General features: G+C 36.6%; 1 protein-coding gene across 1 annotated transcript in view; it reads left to right on the plus strand.

The window, feature by feature from the left end:
* The window catches only part of csmd2 (CUB and Sushi multiple domains 2), a 363,835-nt gene that overhangs the window by 220,508 nt on the left and 121,331 nt on the right, over window positions 1–21,996 (plus strand). Inside the window, exons 13-24 of the mRNA XM_017453975.3 lie at window positions 5,919–6,101; window positions 7,982–8,308; window positions 12,612–12,806; window positions 14,510–14,648; window positions 15,443–15,630; window positions 17,145–17,333; window positions 17,636–17,752; window positions 17,866–18,081; window positions 18,367–18,555; window positions 19,379–19,548; window positions 19,751–19,907; window positions 21,064–21,255. Of these exons, the coding sequence (XP_017309464.2) occupies window positions 5,919–6,101; window positions 7,982–8,308; window positions 12,612–12,806; window positions 14,510–14,648; window positions 15,443–15,630; window positions 17,145–17,333; window positions 17,636–17,752; window positions 17,866–18,081; window positions 18,367–18,555; window positions 19,379–19,548; window positions 19,751–19,907; window positions 21,064–21,255 (2,262 nt within the window). The remainder of the gene's footprint in view (window positions 1–5,918; window positions 6,102–7,981; window positions 8,309–12,611; window positions 12,807–14,509; window positions 14,649–15,442; window positions 15,631–17,144; window positions 17,334–17,635; window positions 17,753–17,865; window positions 18,082–18,366; window positions 18,556–19,378; window positions 19,549–19,750; window positions 19,908–21,063; window positions 21,256–21,996) is intronic.

The following is a 21,996-nucleotide window of genomic DNA, read 5'->3' on the forward strand; positions in this document are numbered from 1 at the left end:
TCAAGGCCTTGATGCTCACATACAAGACCTTGTCTGGCACAGCACCCCCCTACCTCAACACTCCTCTTGAGGTTTATGTTCCCTCACGCAATCTGCGATCAGTTAACGACCGACACTTAGTAGTGCCTACTCAGCGTGGCTAAAGGTCCCTTTCCAGAACCTTCAAACTAACCATCCCTCAGTGGTGGAATGAACTTCCAACCTCAATCCGGACCCCCGAATCTGTCACTATTTTCAAAAAACAACTAAAAACCCAATTCTTCCCTGTGCTTTTAACTAACCCCTAACCTGCCAACCCCCACATTATAATAAATAAAAATTACATTGGCTCTTACACCTGCGCACTTTGCTTCTCTAGAACTTAATTCAAAATCTCGTATTGTAGCACTACTTGTATTGTTCTCCGCTTGACATATCGCTTTGCTTGTATTTCCTCATCTCTAAGTCAATTTGGATAGAAGAATCTGCTAAATGAATAAATGTAAATGTAAATGTTGTACCCCTCAATATACCAGGAACTGCTGGTGGTTAAACAGTTAATAGCTCTGAATTTCGACTCTTAGTTTGAGCCCTGGGTTTTGCCTGTATTTGTTGCATCACTCTGCATTTGTTGTTAAAAAGAACAAATCAACATGAAGACTAGAGTGCTCACTAATCATTATGGATGATGTAAATCATGATGGCAGTAGAATGAATTCAGAAGTCGACAAACATTCTGTTTGCCAATTTACAGAGAAATGTATTCAATCTAATTGGGAGGAACTTCATCATGCAGCAAGACAATGACAAAAAAGCACTGCCAACACAACAAAGGACTTCAGCAGGGAAAAAAGTGGAAGGTTTTAGATTGGCCAAGTCAATCACCAGACCTTAACCCATGATGGGGTTAGTCCATAATGGAAAAGAACATCCATATTCACCATCTTTCATAATATTCTCATTGTAGCCCCTGGCACACATTTTTGTGTTACTGTTAACACAGTATTGTGTTATTCTGATTTCTTTTCTCCATAGAGACAAATTCTCTCACACATTTCTCTCCTGTCTTTAATTTCTCAGTGCCTTCCCTCCATTTTGCTGTTGCCGTCTGCTCTCAAATGAGGCCTGGCATGCCAAGACAGGTAGAAGGATGAGGAGAAAAGAGAGAGAAAAAGGAATTCATTTGGAGTATGGGCCAGTCAGAGACAACAATAACAACAGGGCCAGTTTGCATGCATGTGACATGCTCTTGGTGTGAGAGAAACAAGAGAAAGAAAAAGAGAGAAATAAAGAGAGAGGGAAAACTCAACACTTTGGAAGCTGACTTTCAAGATGCCTCCACAAATGACGGTCGCATAAATGTAGATTGCACTCGTTGTGCATGTTGACAGAATGGCTTAGAATATATCACGTCCACTTCCTCAACTATCTAAATTAGGTGCATGCTGAGCCATTCTTTATGAGGATGCAGTCAGGACATAATTACATGCTGCTCTGTCCAAACAAACCAGTCCTTTTATTCACACAGCCTCAAGAGCAAGTTCAGGTTAAATTCTTAATGAGATCCTGTATACACTGTAAAAAATCCAACTTGCAAATTGTTAATTCAGTTTAAAATTTTAAGTTAAGTGGACCCATTTTTTACATATAAATAGGCTACTAGAGATGCACCGATACAAAATTTTTCAGCCGATACCGATAACCGATTATTCAGAGTGATATCGGCCGATACCGATAGCACTGCCTTTTATGCCTTCTTTTAAATTAATAATAATTAATTCCACAATTCTGAAAGAAATGCAAATAAAAACATTATTTTCACAATTTCAACAAGTTGTTTCACATTAACTGGTCTCATAAACAGAAAACACATTACTCTAATTAACAAGAACACATTAACTAAATTCTGAAGATTAAAGTAAGATTTCTTAACTCTCTCCTCTCCACTAATAGCTGGTGTGTGGTGGAAGTTCTGGTTCACTATGGCTGCAGTCACATTATCGAGGTCGATGCTACACACTAGAGGTGGTTAATGAGATTCACTCCCCCATACAATGTAAAGCGCTTTGAGTTTCTAGAAAAAAAGCGCTATATAAATGTAAGGAATTATTATTGAATGTTATTAATTCATATTAACAGAATTAATTGACTGAATTCTAAAAAAAACCTGCTGTTAGGTTCACATTCACTCACCACAAACAAAAGCATTTCTACTTCATCATTGAACATCAAACTGGTAATATATAATATCAACTTTTTATATATATATTAACATTAACTGGATATGAAATATACTACTCTACAAATAAATATGTGCAATATATACTTTTTGTCAACTCATCTTCATTTAAATCCTTAATTTAAATCTTTTAAATCTCAACGAGAAGCTCGGCAAAAGAAAAAAAAAAGACTCAATGCCGAAACTCCCGCTTCACTCCTGCTCACTTCCGGTGTAAAATTTTAGCAGTGCAGAGCTTACAAATTACAGTTTCCTACTATTTTGCCCAATGGATAGAAAAAAGAAAGTTGACAAAAACTTAATATCTCGATTTCTTCATTCGAGTGTTTAACCTCAATCTGCCGCGGTACCAGGCACTGTGATGCACGGGGTTTCACCTGCTCCTTAAACCACGGCACGTTGACGAAGAGTGGATATTCGTGGATCTTGCATTGTCAAGGTATGTATTCTTTTCTAACTAACTTAATTATGGAAAATAAGCTAAATAAATTTCACAGACAAGTTATGTTTCTAAAAGACTAAACTCACACTAAAGCAAGTGGTTAGTTACAGCTGTACAGTGTGACACATTTTCTACGACTAAAATTGTGGCATATTAGTCAGTAAATTAATAATGACATGGCAAAATATTGACTACATTTAAAGGACATTTTCATCAAAAGACAAAAACTATGACTAACATTAAAATCTGTGGAAAAAAATTAACACTGGATGCCGAATTAATAGCTAGCTAATTAGGAGCACCACAGGTTCATCGGTAAGGTAACTCATAATTTAACAATAGTTAAATTGCCTTTTCCATTAGGCCTGTATATATCAGGAATCTATAAAATGTCAGTATATTAATATTTTATTTTATGTCTTTGTGAGCTATTCACACTAGTTTGCCCGGTTAGATACTTTTGCATGACCTTTCTGTGACAGCTCATGGGGAAACTGTGATGTCAAAAGCACCGGTATTTATGTACCAAGTCAATATTAAAATAAAAATTTAAAAAATTACCGAGTACCAACTCAAATTAGTACCCACAAATTGTCTCACTGACAAGCGCCATTTTCACACGCTGCATATGTGTTTGCGCGAGCTCTGTGCACGTGCTTTGTGAAGAGCGCTCAAGACAACGCACAGCGTGACTGTGTGTGAGCACTATTTCAAAATGATTGTATTGAGGATATTTTAATGTAAACATGTTAAGTTCTCAAGTGACTGTAAAAAGATGGAACAAACAAATGTAACCTATGTGCATTGTCTTGCTGTGTAAACGCAGTTAAATAGATTAATTGCTTAGCAATATTAACAAGATAAACATGAAATCGCTTACTGCTCATAACTGGATAACTTTAATAGCTTTAATAAACGCCAACAATTGGATACTGAAAAACACTATTGTTTGTAATGTGTTTCTTTGTTTTTCAATTTTCATGTTATAGGAATATTTGTAAAGGAATTTCACTGGTATTAATACAGTACTAGGGCTATCCCTATGAGTCACAAGTATGCACAGTTTGTGTCATTATACATCTCAAATAGAGCCCAATGTTCAATCGGTGCTATTTTGGGGTTAAATATATTATATATTTTTTTAATGAAATAAAATTTTAATACAATGTTAACACCTTAAAACTTCTTTCATGTTTAATTTCAGTTTTATCCTAGAATGCTTACCTTTTACTGTATGCATGTTTATTTAAGTACAAAAATTATTTAACTTTAAGGATTTAATGTTAGAATGGTGTTGGGTTTTTAAGGTTGTTATTTAGCATGTGGTCAAATATCTGGTTAAAGGGAGAGTGGTGCCATCTCTATCTCAAGTCCCATGCTTGTGGTTGGATATAACTCTTTTTATAACTTATTTGATTTTTGTGTCTTGCAGACTCCAATGTGCTTGCCCATAGAAAGGCTTCAGCTTTCAAATGGAAGCGGGACTGTTTTCATGAGAGAAAAGTCTGAAAACTTTCTTAAGACTTGCCTGGTAAGATTGTGTGTTATCAGCATACAGTCATACCAGAGATTAAGTTATTGATCCAGTTGCTTCACCAGATCCCATCAGGAGATAGCTGTTTTGTTTGGTATACAGAACCAGTTTAAGTTTTGTCTGATATCTCAAACTTGTCTAAATCAGCTAACTCTTCTATAAGCCAAGAGGCACACAGAGGAGGCAGGGGAAAGAGTAGAAAGCAGGAGAGAAAATTATGGTAAAAAAATGAGTATAGTTTATTGAAAAATCTTAGTTGCGTCTTTCTCACTGCTCATGTTTAACCTTATGTGGTCCAACATAATTCCTTAATGTTCTTGACTGATTTTATGCTGATTTTCACTGCAGGATACAGACCCAGAGGACAGGGGGATGAAGATGGGGATCTTAACCATTGTTGAAGATGACGCATCCAGCCTCTCAAACCCACATATAAGAAACTATTCAAAAAGAGTTTATGTGCCTTGATCCCCAGTGCTCAACAAAGGTCATGTCCTTCAAAAACAAATTGTTAATGTTGAAGAAGCTGCACTCCCGATGGATAATCATGGGCACACACTAATTTGTGGTTCCAGTTGTTCAAGTTTCAATGGCTGTATCTGTCACAGTAAAAAAGGAAAGCTTTTGAGTTTGGCTTTCTAGATTATTGATCCAGCACTTCAAAAACATGTTTGTTGCATTATGGATGTACCAAATGTTAAGATTATTATACTCCAGCACATTAAAAGTGTTTGTGTTTTATTCAAGCAAGTGTTTTCTGCTGTACTCCAGCACTTCAAGACCATTTGTGTTGTATTTTGCTATGTCAATAAATATTTTATGGAATGATAAGTCTTCTTTGTATTGTATTTGCAGCTGGTTGCTTTATTTTTTTTAAGTTAACTTTAATTTTTTTTTTTTTCCCCAAAATTCTCTCAAGTGCAGCCGTATGAAGGAAAGATCAGAGCACACAAAAAAAGGTTTTATATGACCGAAATTACATGTCTACTTATAATTTCCTTCTCCTCACCTCTTTTCCTTACTCGTGCTCTGTCTGTCACTTCCCAGCTCACTGCTCGGGCATTATAGAAGTTATCATTTCCACTTGACTTCCTCTTGGGTGAGAATGGATCACACGATAAGTGTATTCTCTATCAAAGCACAGTTCAGTCTCCTGACCTTTACTCAAGTTCAGGTGCTATAAGAAGGCTTTCCTTCTCTTCGAGCCAACTGCTCAGATTGTGTGTTATTGACTTTTTGTACAACCTCAATTCCAAAAAAGTTGGGACGCTATGTAAAATGTAAATAAAAATGGAATGCAATGATTTGCAAATCTCATAAACCCATATGTTATTCAAATGTTTAAACTGAGTAAATGTACCATTTAAAGAAAAAAATATGGTAATTTTGAATTTTGGCCAGTTACTTTTCCAGCCTTTTGTTGCCCACGGCCCAAGTTTTTTGAGACGTGTTGAGGCCATCAAATTAAAAACGACCTTATTTTTCCTTAAAATGGTGAATTTCCTCATTTAAAACATTTGATATGTTTTCTATGTTGTATTGTAAATAACATATGGGTGTATGAGGTTTGCACATCACTGCATTCTATTTTTATTTACATTTTGCACAGCGTCCCAATTTTTTCGGAATTGTGGTTGTGTTTGCAGCTTAATGATGGGTTATGATGAAAGCTTCTCTGCTTCATAAACACAATTTACAACTTGTTTCTTTGCTTTGTATATTAGAAATCGACCAGGGAGGATGTGGAGACCCTGGGATTCCAGCCTATGGCAAGCGAGAAGGAACAGGCTTCAGGCATGGGGACAGACTGTATTTTGAATGCCTACCTGCCTTTGAGCTGGTCGGGAAAAAGAACATCACCTGTCAAAAGAACAACCAGTGGTCAGCCAAGAAACCCAGCTGTGTGTGTAAGTGCTTTTTCTCGTTCATACAAAGCTTTATTTTACATCAAAACCTATGGGGTTGAATACCCCGAATCCTGCCTTAATCCCGCCCTTGCTCTGTGAGCACAGAGTTTGCATGTTCTCCCTTTGCTTTGGGGGGTTCCTCCAGGTACTCTGGTTTTCTCTCTCAGTCCAAAGACATGCACTGTATGCCGTTTGGCTTTTCCAAATTGTCCGTAGTCTGTATAGTTGTGTGATTGTGCCATCCAATAGGTCCAGGTCTCCTGCCTTGTGCCACAAGGTCCCTGGGATAGGCTCCAGGCTGCCCTGCAACCCTGTGTATGTTAAGCAGTATGGAAAATGGACGGAGGGTTGTAAACCTTTAAGAGAAAACACAGCATGATATCAAGCACTTTTATTCACCCAACCAATAAGGTCTTGGTTTGGGCAGCAAGAGAGGAGAGCAAACATGGTGAACATATATTGTGGTTTTATTAGAGAGAGGAAAATAATTATTTTTAAGAGTTTGGAAATTTTGTCAAATTGGAGAGCTTTCAGTGCAGAACACAAAGCCTCTTTCTTGTCAAAGTTAAGCTAAATTTTGGGAAATCAATTCAACCTTTGTTCATAATAATAATAATAATAATAATAATAATAATAAATCTAATCATAATAAATCTAGATAAATATCTAACAACATTGTTGTGGTCACAGTATGCCACAGAACTGCTTTTTTTCATCTTAAGGGTGTTCTGGCCAGCACTTTTTCTATGTAAAAGTCTCTAGTGTAAAAGCAGTCTAATGCATTCAATTACCACTTCATCACGAATCATTTACATCTGTTCGATTAGCCTACTGAGTGTCATGAGTTACTATGCAAATGTCAATAAATGTCTCTGCACTTAAACATCTGACAAAATTTCACCTTCAGTCAGTGACTTTTGAACAAACTCACATTTAATCCATGTTACACATTCAAATTTAATTGAAATATTCATCCACTGTACTATATTTGGTCCTTAGTGTCAAATAAATAATGTTAGTAATTGCAGCATCAGCAATTAGGTCATGCAAATGAGTCCTGATGTTGTAGGAGAGGTGTAAAGTTGAGGGAAAAGCACATTTGATACATAGTGATGATGAGACCTGCATACACACATCCACATTTATAACAAGGATATATTTAAACATATCTGAGAGGAATGGAGGAAGAGATAAAGACCTAGAATGTAGCATCTGTCCTCAAAAGTGCCTTTGTAAGTACAAGAGTATGTAGTTGGTTGAAGTGGTCTTATTTTATTTTACCTCTCAGATCGTGACACAGATTCAGATATCATCTATTATAAGGTTATCTATTCTACAACTAATCTAATATTCAATTCATTTAATAACAGAAACCTTCAGTACAAAATGCCATGCAATTTATTTTCACTAACAAACTTCCACCTAACATTAATAGAACCTATCTGACCAACACTTTAGCTGAATGTTAGCTTGCAGCAAGCAACAAGTTGGTACTTAAATAAATGTTATTTGACTACTGACTAATAGTTATAAGTTGATTAACATTAGCTAATTTAGCTAGCAGTTCTAATTAGCTAACACCCTACAGTATACTTTAGCTAGTAATTATCACAGAGCTATGTTATGTATGTTAGTTATTTAGCTTACATTAGTATATGAGTTAGCGAGCAGTTATAATTAGTTAACAACAGATACCTTAGACAGTATAGTTTAGCTATCTATGGTTAATGTCAGCCAACTAATGTTAGCTAAGTTAGCTATTGGTTAATGCTAGTTAGCTACAGTAACAATAGCTATGCTAGTTAGATGGTTAGCCATTTTGTGTTGTTATATTTACAGTGGTGCTTGAAAGTTTGTGAACTGTTTTTCTCATTTCTCAGTCTCATGCTTCTTCAATTTCACTACACCATCTGGAGTTCTGCTTTCACCGAACTACCCTCAGGAGTATGGGAACAACATGCACTGCGTGTGGCTGATCATCGCTAAGCCTGAGAGCAGGATCAACCTGGCCTTCAATGACCTGAGCATGGAAAAGCAGTTTGACTTCCTGTCCATCAAAGACGGGGGAAAGGCTGAGTCACCCATTTTGGGAAGCTTTTCTGGAGATGTTCTTCCATCGCCCATCACCACAAGTGGACATGTAGCACGGCTGGAGTTTCTCACTGATCACACATATACTGATCGTGGCTTCAACATCACCTTTACCAGTAAGTCCTTGTTCATCCTACTGTTTCTCTTGTCTGTGCTTTCACAATGGGGGTGCCATTTAGCCTGTGTAACCTTTTTTATTATAATTATTATTTTATTTATTTATTTATTTATTTATTTTTTAAAAATAATTTCAAATTAAACAAAAGGTAAGAGGCATTTAACAAAAAAAAAAAAAAACAAAAAAAAAAAAAACTGATCACCCATCTCAGGCAGCAGTATAATTGTTATACAAGGTTTCTTTGGTAACAGTGGCTACATATTGCTCTTCATTGAGTAACAGGGTTGAAATTAACAGGGTTGAGTTTTAAAAATGTATTTAACTACCATTGACCATGAGAACGCACACACACACACACACACACACACACACACACACACACACACACACACACACACACACACATTATATATACAAATTTGGATAGCAGTTTGCATAAGTGACTATGTAAAAATAAAAAAAAAATAAAAAAAAGAATGAGAGACCCATTTCTTCTCATGATCTTCAGGGAATTCAGATGATGCAACTTCCTGTTAACACAACTGTAGTTATTAACATGTTGTAGTTTGTATTAATTTGATTTGAAAGGCATATATTCAAGTTATTTTTGTGAAATTTGCAGGTTACAAATGGCAAACAAATTCTGGAATCACCCAACTGTAGTTAGATTGTAGGTTAAAAATAACTTTGTGGAAAACTGGCATAATGGAGGCTAAGATGAATTGAAATTATGCCCTCATTGTAGTTGGTCATGTGAGTTTTGTGTATACTGAAAACTGGTGACTCGTTCTGTCCCTACGTTCTTTTGTTTGAGAATGTATTTGTGCTATGGTTTTCAGCTTTTTAGCCATGCGCAATGAACAGCATTCTCGAAATCCTGCCCTTAATACAATTCAGCTAGTGTGCATTTGCATTTGCACTGCAGTAACTAGGAAATGTTTGAACATTTGAGCATTTTTTTTTTCACTGTTGTTATTTTCAGATCAAGAGACTGCCTTGCCCTGAATTTGTCTGACTTCCCAAAGCAGGATTATTGCAGTTATACTACTTTCCATTGTAACTTGTATCTGCACTTAATCATCTGTCTGGATATTTCTTCACCATCACTGTCCTCATTACATTCTTAGTAGCAGGTGTTGTAGGTGTTTTAGGTGAAGGTTTATTGTTTTGATTAATAATTAATATACACTGAATTTCCAGATTATTAAGTAGTAGATGTGTGTGTCTAATAACTTACTTGTCATTCCAAGTAGATGATGTATATAATGAAATTAAGCAAAGTTGGTTAATTAAAGATGTAGAAAGGTGATTCAGCATCATATGACTCCCGATATGGCTCCTGTTTTGTGAAGAAATGGGAGGCTTCCATCACTCATTAAGAGGATGGCAAACTCTTCTGGAAGGCTAGCTGGCACTTTAATAAATGTGAGTGATAGTAATGGATGAGATACGCAGCCTGTTTGACTGCTGCAAATCAGACTGAGGTTCTACCACATTTCTAACTTGTGAGGTGAAGACAGACAGGTTGAGAGAGAAAGAGAGAGAGAGAGAGAGAGAGAAAGAGAGAGAGAGAGAGAGAGGGAGAGATGCTGCTTGCATAAGTATTCAACCCCTTCAGACTACTATGGTAGAATCACATTTTGTTACAATAACAACTTGGATTAACAAGAAGTTTGGATGTTGTTCATTGACTGCAAGTTTTAAACAGTGTCACAGATTCCCAATTTCAGATCTATTAGCTTATTTTAACTTCTTTAGAATGCTTCTTAGTTTTAATTTTCAATCCTTTCCTTCAGACTGACAGTCTCTTCAGTGACCGCTCAACTAAGGTGGGGTTTTTTTCTTCAGAAAATGTGAGCTGGTTTAATATTTCACAATTACAATCACTTGTGTCCTCGTTAAAACGAGCTTCCTCCAACTTCTCTCTCTCTCTCTCTCTCTCTCTCTCTCTCTCTCTCTCTCTCTCTCTCTCTCTCTCTCTCTCTCTCACACACACATACACACACACACACACACACACACACACACACACACACACACACACACAATGTTTCCATTGTATTTATGCCTATATAGGCTATTTAGCAAAATTTAATACTGTGTGTGCAAAATTGTATGTAACCTAATTTTAAATAAGGATGATACGTTGGTATTCAAAACAAAAATTTGGTGTTAAAGACATACATATTTACATCATAAGGTAAAATTAGAATTTGACACAGTTTAAGGTAACCCATATATATATATATATATATATATATATATATATATATATATATATATATATATATATATATATATATATATATATATATATATATATATATATCATTAACAGATCTAAATATGCTTTCTCTCCTATGAGTCCATTTAATGAGCCTGAATCTGATACCTTTAGCAGAGTTTCACATGGGCTGGGCTAAAAACATCTTGCATCTTGTACATGTTGCAAATATTGGTCTACAATATGGAGGAAAACTTTGGTAAATCAAGCAAACATGAAAATACAGAGTGAATGTAAAGTTAGTAATTAAATAATAATATATACGGTATATATGCAAGACTAAAACATTTTGTGCAATTTTTGTTCTTTTTGTTTGTTTGTATTTTCCTTTTGCTCCAAAGTTCAGTTGGGTTGATTCATGGTTGAATTGGACCAACTGATGCATAACATACAGGTGATGAATATACAGTATTTACATTGCTTTCTAACCTTGCCTTGGCTGTCTGCCTGCAAAGGTCATGTTAAGTCAAGTCAAGTGGCTTTTATTGTCATTTCAACCATATACAGCTGGTACAGTACACAGTGAAACTAAACAATGTTCCCCCATGACCATGGTGCTACATAAATCAACACCCTAACTACATGAGACAGCATAGAACTAAATAAGACCACAATTTTCATAAAGTACACATGCAAACGTATGCAAACAACACAAAACAGTACAGTAACTATTAAAACAGGACAATAGGCACAGTAAGGGACCGACCAGTACACAGTTATGGTGTCTGATATAACAGGTAGTGCAAAAGATAGGTAAAAAGAGTAACAATATAATTAAAAATGCTGTGAATGTAAACATATCATGCTATGACTTTGTATTAAAAGCGATTATTCACCCAGGCGAACAGTAGCTGGTAAGTGTTTCTTGCTTGATTTTTAGTTGAAACTAGTTTTAGCATCAGTTGTCAGATAGAAGCTGTAACTGTGCTTCCTTGTTGCTGTCAGTCTGCCTAAAGATGTCTAAAACCTAGCTAGCTGAGTGTGATTTTCTCATGATTTGTTCAAGTGTATTGGATAGTTACATACCATACCATAGTGAAATGGACCTAAATCTAATCAATTCAGATTGTGATGATTTACCAGCTGTCAAAATGCAATTGCACTATAACATCATTATAAAAACAGAGAAGAGCATTTACACACACTTTACAGATGAGAGGGGCCAACATTTAAAATGTTTAAATAATTAAATCAGAAGACAGTAACAAGAAATGAATCCAACGGAATTGAATAGATTTATCAGCAATTATTTCCTCGCTGATTTTAGCACGAACAGGGATCGATCTAGATGATGAGGCTCGTGTTTAAATGCTGCAAGCGACTTTTACCTCAGGTTATGAGACAGAGACTGATGTGGATGATGCTGATAATCAAATGGGAACTCGTATCCCAATTTAATCATTTTTTTAATTTTACTAATATTTTCCGTAAGAAAGATTAGATAGAGGTAGGTGGAGCTTTGTTCAGTACTGCTGGAATTAATTCTTTAAAGCCCCATTTTCTCTATTTTCACTTTTAAAGATAACTGAAATGCTATAATTTTACTTCTGGTTGAAATACATGCAAAAGAGATTCCAGTTCAACAATTTTCAGAACTATATATAGTAGAAAATCCAACCAGGATTTTGCAGGTTGCCTAATACTGAGTAGAGAAATATATCCAGACATCTTTGCGCTGTGAGCATCAAATCACAGCCCTTTTTATATACAAATGGCCACAAGATGATTCTGTCACCTTTATTCATGACTTTGGAATACAATCCATGTCATAATGGTGTTTTCCGCTGAAGGGGCTGATGGCACTATTTACTCATGCATCAGTTTGTCAAGCAAAATTACATTCTGCAAAGACAGGCGGTTGGTCATTCTGCCAAATCTGCATGAGCTGCCCACAGTCTACAGCACTACTTACTATATAGTTATAGGTTGTGTCCACAAAGCGTTTGTCACACGTAAGTCTTTTTACTATTCTTCTGATGTTTTCTTTGACCTGTTTGACCTTCTGTCTCTTCCTCAGCATTTCGCCACAATGAGTGCCCCGATCCTGGAGTGCCGGTCAATGGGAAGCGCTTTGGTGAGAATTTGCAGCTGGGTAGTTCTATCTCTTTCCTGTGTGAGGAGGGTTTTGTGAAGACCCATGGCTCCCAGACCATATCCTGTATCCTCAAAGATGGCAACGTGGTGTGGGACAATGCTGTGCCACGCTGTGAAGGTCAGTGTTCTTATGAATTAAACAGGAGTAATCTGTCAGCCTTTGCCTATGTAATAGACTCAATATTACATGGAAATAAGTGGTTAATAAGCACTGTGTAAACTGTTAAGCTATATATTTTGCCTTTCATAAGCATTATTCAAGTCCGTGTTATGAATCTTTTAGAATCTAAAAAAAATCTATGTCAACCTCTATAAACTGAAATCCAATTTTATATAACTAACACATAAATTATAAATCCCATACTGAACACTTGTGATTATTTAAACTTTGGGTGTTGGCGATACGTTTTCTTCTTCTTTGTCATTCACAAATAATTTGTCTAAAAATGACCGTTTTTATCCTGATATTAAAAAGGAGTCCTGATACACCCTAGTATACCCTGTAAATATCTCTATTAAAAATCTCTCATGAGGCATATTGTTCCATAAAGTACAGTAGGATGCTCACACACATAAACAATATTCACATGTGCTACTGCAATGTCAGCTCGCCAGGAATATCTGGTGGGAAAAATGTCTTCCAGATGTGCATATGGAGATGAAATACGCACTGTGTAAATCCACCTTCCAACTTTTATTTAAGAAGCTCCGTCTGCTGCAGAGGTAGGGAGAGTAGTGAGTTGTTGAGTATGTTTGCCATATTTTATACACTTGGCTATGGGTTGTTTGCACGCTTTTATTTTATGTGAAGAAAAGTGTGTAGTTAGTAAAATACAGGTCTCCTCATCAAATGAAATCCACCACTGTGGCAAGTGTAAATTATTTGAGGCCAGGAATGGTGCAGTGTCATAGATGCCCTTCAGTGTGATCTGAGGAAATTATCCACCTGAAAGGCAGCAAGAGCTGATCCTTTCCAGTCTCATACTGTCTTTGTAAGATGCATATTTTCTTAGTATAGTTTGCATAGTTATATAGCAAGATAACTCTTTTCTGCAGTCATTATGTCCGTGGACATAAACTGACGACTGCTTTTAGAGTGCCATAGAGTGCCAACTACAGGGTGTCCCAAAAGTCTCCATACAAAGGGGAAATTAACACTTTTTAGCAAACTGTCTTCCAAAATTTTTCATACAAATCATTATCATGGCTGAATCAGGAAGCTATCACAAGGTTGTGATGGATTTTAACAGAAAACATGGCAAGCACATCACACACGACAGTGTTGCCAAACGTATGAACGAATTCAAAAAGAATGTAAGTGTTGCAGACCAACCGAGAAGTGGCCCTCCATGAACATCCACTGACGAAGGCACAACCGACATGGTGCTGGTCTTTATAGCTCCCTATATATGGAGACTTTTGGGACACCCTGTAGAATCATCAGGTTAATTAACTGAAATTAGTTTATCAGTATGGACCATTTATGTAAGGGATAAAACAGTTAGGACTGTGCTGTTATAGGGAAATAATACCAACAGGGTGGTGTATCAGAGACTTATTTCATGAGCCTTCTAAGTCTGATCATATGTTGTGAAAAGGGCAGACTTTATGCATTTAGTTTATGCTTTGAGTGTCGAGTGAAAGTCTGATATGGTACTATGCATCATAGGCTTGTGAACGGAACATTGATATTCAATGTATAAAAGATGATGCAAATAAGTTTGTTTTGTTTTTTTTCTATGAGACTGGGTTGGAATTGCTGAAGGTTAATTAAGGTTGTTCTACAAAGCAGCAGCTTGGTTTTGTTTGTCAATTTTGTAGCTCCATGTGGTGGAGATTTGAAAGCCCCCAGCGGCATCATTCTGTCCCCTGGCTGGCCTGAGCTATATAAAGAGGCTCTCAACTGCGAGTGGATCATCGAGGCTCCACCTGGATACCCAATCAAGATCATCTTTGACAAGTAAGATTCAGATGAGTTGCTGATGTTATAATAATGCCTTTTTAAAAATTATTTAAAATACTGTAATTCTATGAATGCTACAAAATGCAGTACATATTTTGCAAGTGACATCTTCCATAGTCAACTGCAGAAAAAAAGAGCATTTCAAAAGCTGTGCACAAATCCTCTGTGCCATGGAACAATTTTTACTCAAAGCTCCCATTAGCATGATTGACAGCTCTCCATGTAAAATGAATACAAAAAATGGTTGTTCTTTGATTTTATGTAGCATCAATAAAACATGGTGTTCTGCTCCATTTGGCTGACTTGTCTCTGAAATAGCACATTTTATTCATTACACTGATTAGTGCACAAGCAAGTGTACTGGCAAACAGATTGATATAGTCATACAAACTAATTCTCTCGCCTTGTAAATGGTATACTCCCAATGGAGTGAAGCACATTTTCAATATGCCGGGGTGAGAACTATTGCAGCCTTAGGCTCCCTCATGAACACAAATGAATATCCACATGCACGTATGTGCCTCTGTTGATTATTTATTCATCTGACACCAGGATCCTCAGGCTTAGATCTGAAGCTGCTCTTCCTGCATGTGAATGTGGATAACAGCAGGGCTTCAGCAGAATCATACATGCTCAGTATGTTCAATGTCTGAACATTACTAGCTCATAGTTTTAATATTGCTTTATTTTGGTGTTATATAGCTGTAGATTTATATTAGGTACGTAAACATAGAAAAAAATTATATATTGGTATATTTCAATCATGCTATCTCATATTTGCATGTCTACAGGTTTCGAACAGAGGTTAACTATGATGTATTGGAGGTGCGGGATGGGCGCTATCCCTCTTCGCCCCTCATTGGTAGTTACCAAGGTACCCAAGTGCCTCAGTTTCTCATTAGCACCTCCAACTTCCTGTACCTGCTCTTTTCGACGGACAAGAGCCATTCAGACATTGGCTTCCGGATCCGATATGAAAGTAAGTAGACATTAAACTACACTGAAAAAAAAATGCTCATTGAATTTTCTTTAACAAAATTTGCTTTTGTAAACTGAGAACTGCACCTTTACTGGAATAAAATACAACGTTAATTGAGCACACTCACTCTACATAATTCAATCTAGTAAACAGAAACTTGTTTAAATGAATTTTATTATTAGAAATGAAATCACGTTTTTATATAAATTACACGTAATATGTTCCTTTAACCTTTTCTAGCACTACTCTAGAAGAATGGAAATCAACTTCTCAGACATTTTCAATCATTATAAACAAACGAACTATTTTATCGCCACAGGTCTGTTATAATATTAGCCGGGACACTGTTGGGTTTACTGTGATGTACAGTAAAAGAGTATAATACTACTGAGTATGACTAGTGTGAATCTGTTAAAATATGATTGGAAATTTTCACCACAAAATATAATTTTTTTTAATATATTACCGATATTTGACCTTTTTTGGGTAACAATTGATATCTGTAACATATAGCATTATGTTATTAGAGCCCTTTAATTATATTTATGATCACTCCATGCTTTACTGTTAGTCAAAGGCTACACTTGACCCTGATCTAGTGAACAGAAAAAGCTGACAACTGCACTCACACGCGAATGCTGAATCTGAATGCTCACATTTCATACATGGATACTCACAAATGCTGCAGTTTGTTTGGAGCTAATATCATAAGCTGGCATTTTATGTATGACTCATGTGGTTTAACCTATTGTTGTTGTTGTCATTGTTGCTCCATAAATCTCAGCTTGAGTTCAATTATTGAGAATTGCTGAGTTGATCATATTATACAGACAAGTTGTGTACAAGAGTCATGTATTTATATGAGCATCTCTGGAAAGGAAGAGACTGCCAATATTATAATATATATATAATATTATTATATATATATATATATATATATATATATATATATATATATATATATATATATATATATATATATATATATGTGTGTGTGTGTGTGTGTGTGTGTGTGTGTGTGTGTGTGTGTGTGTGTATATATATATATATATATATATATATATATATATATATATATATATATATATATATATATAGTGCAAAACATTTATGTGATGTGATTGACCATTGTATTCATTATACTTATCACTAACAGGAAGAAATCTGCATGCCAGCTGCATGTATTTTGTACGGACGTCCTAACAGGCTATGCATAATTATTTTTCATAATACTTAATTTTCTCATGATCTCAACATAACAAGTGGTTTTCTAGTGATCACGTCTTAATTTTCTTGTGATCTCGACATAAAAGTTGTTTTCTCATGATCATTGATCACTGACAGGCATAGAGCTATTTTTGTTATGTCGAGATCACGAGAATATTAAGTTGAGATCAGAAGAAAACAACTGTTTGTTAAGTGGAGATCACGAGAAAATTAAATGAATGGCCGCTTAGGGCTTCAAAGTACTTTAGACCCTTTCAAAAATGTTGCTTGTGAAATCTCTCCTATAGCCTTGCAGCTGCAGTCTGACCACTGTGTTGATCCTGGGATTCCAGTCAATGGTCAACGCCATGGCAATGATTTCTATGTGGGCGCACTTGTGACCTTTAGCTGTGATGCAGGATACACCCTCAGTGACCCCGAGCCGCTAGAATGCGAGCCCAACTTCCAGTGGAATCGTCCCCTTCCCAGCTGTGATGGTACAGTCTGGTTTCTTTCATATAAAATATCTACACATATAAGAAAAGGACACATTAAAGATAGGACATTTATTTCAGCAGCATACTAGAAAGATTGGAGCTACCTTTTCCACCAACTTTGCTCTTATACCACCGTAAATGCTTTAAGGCCATTATTGATTTTTCCCTTTGGGTAATGATAGGAATAATTTGCCTCCATATGGTTATGTCCTTTAGAAGGGCAAGTCTTGTAAACTCGTTTTAATGCATTGTGAAAGCTGAGAGAGGTGCTGTATTTTAAATGATACTCCCGTTCTACCCAGCACTTTGTGGCGGGTTTATTCAGGGAAACTCGGGCACTATTCTGTCGCCTGGTTTTCCAGACTTCTACCCCCACAACCTCAATTGTACCTGGATGATCGAGACCTCACATGGCAAAGGTAAATGTGCTTTCAGCTTTGGGGGCAATCTTTTAAATTATCCATTCTTTTCAATTTAAATTGATACTTATTAGAAAATACCTTTATGTTTTATCACCTTCTTTTTTCCACAGGTGTCCAGTTCACCTTCCACACCTTTCATTTGGAGAGCCCTCATGACTGTCTCCTGGTGACAGAGAATGGTAGTTTTTCTCAGCCGCTTTGGAGGCTGACCGGCTCCATCCTGCCTCCTCCTCTGAGTGCCGGTCTGTTCGGGAACTACACTTCTCAGATCCGCTTCCTCTCTGATTTTTCTGTGTCTTACGAGGGCTTCAACATCACCTTCTCAGGTATTGAGGTCTCAGAAGCTCTTATTTTCGAAATCTGCCCAATAGAGCTCTTTTTAGTAAAATAGCCTTGATGTACTTATGTCTCTTTTCTGGATATCAAAAATATATGGTAGAGCAAGATAATTAGGTGATTTTTTTCTCTGAACTGAACTGCGTGTTGCCCATCCAAGGTGTACTCCTGCTACACTCTCAGCGTTCCTGGGATAGTCTTGATCCTGACAGGATAAAACACTAACTAAATAGGAGTGAGTGAGTGAACATGCCTGTCCTTTTCCATTTCTGTAGAGTATGATCTAGAGCCATGTGAAGACCCTGGCGTGCCTCCCTTCAGTACTCGTAAGGGGCTGCAGTTTGGCGTAGGTGATGCTCTCTTCTTCTCCTGCTTTCCTGGATACCGGTTGGAGGGGCCGGCAAAGGTGGTGTGTTTAGGGGGGCGGCGGCGGGTCTGGAGTTCCCCTCTCCCAAGGTGTGTTGGTAGGTGGTCACATGCTTTTTATTTTGCTTTATTCACTAATTAAACTGCATGCTTTTCAGCACTTTCCCTCAATCAGAAGCACTAGTTTAGTGAGTAAAGAAATGTGTTGTTTATGTATTATATTGGCAGTTATATTCACACATATACCACCCCACAAACCTGTAGCTTCTGTCAAAGCAGTAACATCATATCAGATGCTCACAGAGGTAGTGGTTTATTCTAAGCAAGTGCAGGGTGTTAAACTGCTAAAAACTTCTTAATTTGATCTAAAATACAAAAAAGAAAACGTATTTGTGGCAATTGATATGTATAAGCCAGATTCTAGATACACATTCATTTGCAGAATGTCTGCTGGTGTTAAACCTACAAAGTAATTGGTTTATATTAGGATTTTGACATTTAGTAGAGGCATGGAAATGCAATTTCTATATTTTTTCTTGGCAAATATACTGTGTGGTTGATGCTTTTTGATTATTTGTTTATATTGCTTGTGAAACTAGGTCAAGTAAAGATAAAATAATTGAGAGTTTGATTTAATTACTTATCCTGTCCCCTTGTGAGTCATTATTTTAGATTTTATCTCACCACACTAATGGAAAAGGATAAGCAGAATATTTCATTAGGTACCCGTTGGTGTAATAAGAACAAAATGTAAAATCACTATGGACTATCAATTTAAATATTCAAATAAAGCAGTGCAAATGCTATCGGTTTCCCGTCTTGTTTTCCACCATGAATTTTCTGCATGCATGTTTGTGTTGTATTAGTTTGGATCATGTCCCATTCAAGCATCATGTATCATTTGATCCTGTCTGTGTTCAGCTGAATGCGGTTCCTCTGTGACTGGGAAACAAGGCGTCCTCCTGTCTCCAAACTACCCTGGCTACTATGGCAACAATCACGAGTGCATCTACTCCATCCAGACCCAGCCTGGCAAAGGCATTCAGCTTCGGGCTCGAGACTTCCGCCTGGAGGATGATGACATGCTAATGGTGTGTGTGTGGGGGGGGTGGGGGGGGGGCAATAGAATTTCAAAATAAGGCAAAAATCAAGGATTTGACATTATCCATAGGTTTCCTTTTTCACTTTTTATATTTTATTGTATAATATTTGATCATTCACTTGCTATAAATTGCATTTTTTGTTTTTACTTTCATATTGTCCTTTGCTCTTGATTGTATATCTGTGTTCCAGGTGTATGATGGAAGCAGTAACCGTGCTCGTTTGCTCGGTGTCTTCATGGGCACAGAGCTAATGGAAGTGACGCTGAACAGCACATCCAGCACTATGTGGCTGGAGTTTATCAGTAACAGTGAGAACACCAGCAAAGGTTTTGAGCTGCACTTCACCAGTGAGTGGCAGTGGATGTGCTCGGAATAATTATTATGCGTCACCAGACACACTACATCCTATCAAATGATGAAATGTTATATATGAAATGAAATGCCATTTACTGCATTGGTTAAAATTAACGGTTCAGCATCAACCATAAACTTTAACAATAAGTAACCAATATGATGTATAAGAATTAATGCATTGAGTAATATATCTGTGGTGGTTAATTAGTAAAAGTCATAACTGATGCTGAATGGCCAGTACCAGAATTAGGTTTAGGGTTAGGATTAGTTCAATTGATTTTAGTAGCATTCTATAATTTAATGACCATAGGTTTTCACTTCCTTTTTTATATTATTAACTTCAACAGACAGCAAATATGGAGCCTTGTAAGAGAATGACTATTGGTAGCTGTTAAAATTTAAGTGATAACAGGAACTATCATGTTTTGTGCCTGTTCCACTACATTAAACATAACTACAAAGGGTTATAAAGGAAACTAAGCCATTCTATAATATATATTTTTTTAAAGTTACCATTGTCAAATTGCTGTAGTATAAGAGGAATAAAACACTTCAAGAAGTGCTGTTATTAGAAAATAAACAACTTCTTGGTGGCATCACACCACCCTGTCGTTGACTATAACATGTCATGTTATTTCATAATGTTAATGGTCATAGTTTATAATAGTTAAAAATATTAGTCATGGGAACCTTAATGTAAAGCATTACAATGCAACCTTGTTTCTCTGGATCTTGAACTGATTTCTTGTCTGGAATGGAAGTGTGAAAACATCTCTATTCAAGAAGAAAAAAGCTTCTACAGTCTGATAACGATGTACATGCTGTCATGAACCTGTTGTGTCAATTATTACAGTAGTATCATATAAACTGTATTCATTGCGATAGGTACACTCATCTGTTCAAGCTCTTACAAGCTCTCTCTATAGCAACTACAGGTCAGCATGAATAATAGAGGGCTCACTAGCAGCAGCACACATTAACTCGTGCATGAGTGAGATTTGCTTTGAGTGATTTTGTTGTGAATAGATATTTTTCAGTTCTCCCTCATTTCCTGTAACAGGTTTTAATCTTACCACATAATGGCAGAGGTCATGTTTTAGGTAGGAGGATAACTGAATCTCTATTTCACTCTTATTTTCTCTCTCTCAGGTTTTGATCTGGTGAAATGTGAGGATCCAGGCATGCCTCAGTTTGGCTATAAGCTCGAGGACAAGGGTCACTTTGCAGGAAGCACAGTGTCGTACAGCTGTGATCCTGGATATACCTTAAAGGGTAATGAGGTGCTGACATGTCTCAGAGGGGAGAGAAGAGCCTGGGACAGCCCTCTACCACAGTGTATAGGTAAGCTCTGCTTATACTGTATATGTCATCGACTATATAATTTATGTAGCCTTTATGTTTGCTGACCAATCCGGATTCGTACATTTGTTCCAAACAGGGTGATTCAATCTGATGCAGGGATTATAAAAACATTTCTGGGAAGTAGGGCAATAATGAAATGGAAAATCTTGAGGAAATATGATGTGAAATCGCTAAGAACTGGGTCAGACTGTCCGGGTTTCTTTGTCGCAGACAAAATCTTGAGCAGATTTTCAGAGGTCACAAGTTGTATTTGCTCTCTTTTGATAACGAAATCAATGGGACAGGATGAATCACCGGTGGATGACGTCTTGTATGTTCTGTGACATGTCAGCAATGTTCCAGCGCAGCTACATGCTTAGAAATTAGGGTGTTAAACTATACAGTTCCATTTGACTGTATATTTTACCTGGAATGGTGCATGTAATATACCTAAGGTATTACTCCAAAAGCTAAATGTGCAAGCATGATAGTTAAGGTCCAATCTTTTACCTTAAATAATTTCAACATTCACGTTGCCATGTAATTGATATACACTAAAGAATTTTTTATAAAAAGAGTGCCTTTTCAGGATATCACCTCAGCAACAAGGAAATATATGTTTAGTTCATTTGGCTGACAATTTGTGAAGTGACTAACAATATAAGACACAATATAAGAAGGTTATATAGTGTTGCGTAAGGATCCAAGCATGGTAGTTTGGTCAGTCCAAGATTTGAATGT

This window comes from Ictalurus punctatus, chromosome 24 (assembly GCF_001660625.3).
Source record: "Ictalurus punctatus breed USDA103 chromosome 24, Coco_2.0, whole genome shotgun sequence".
Taxonomy (NCBI): Eukaryota; Metazoa; Chordata; class Actinopteri; order Siluriformes; family Ictaluridae; genus Ictalurus; species Ictalurus punctatus.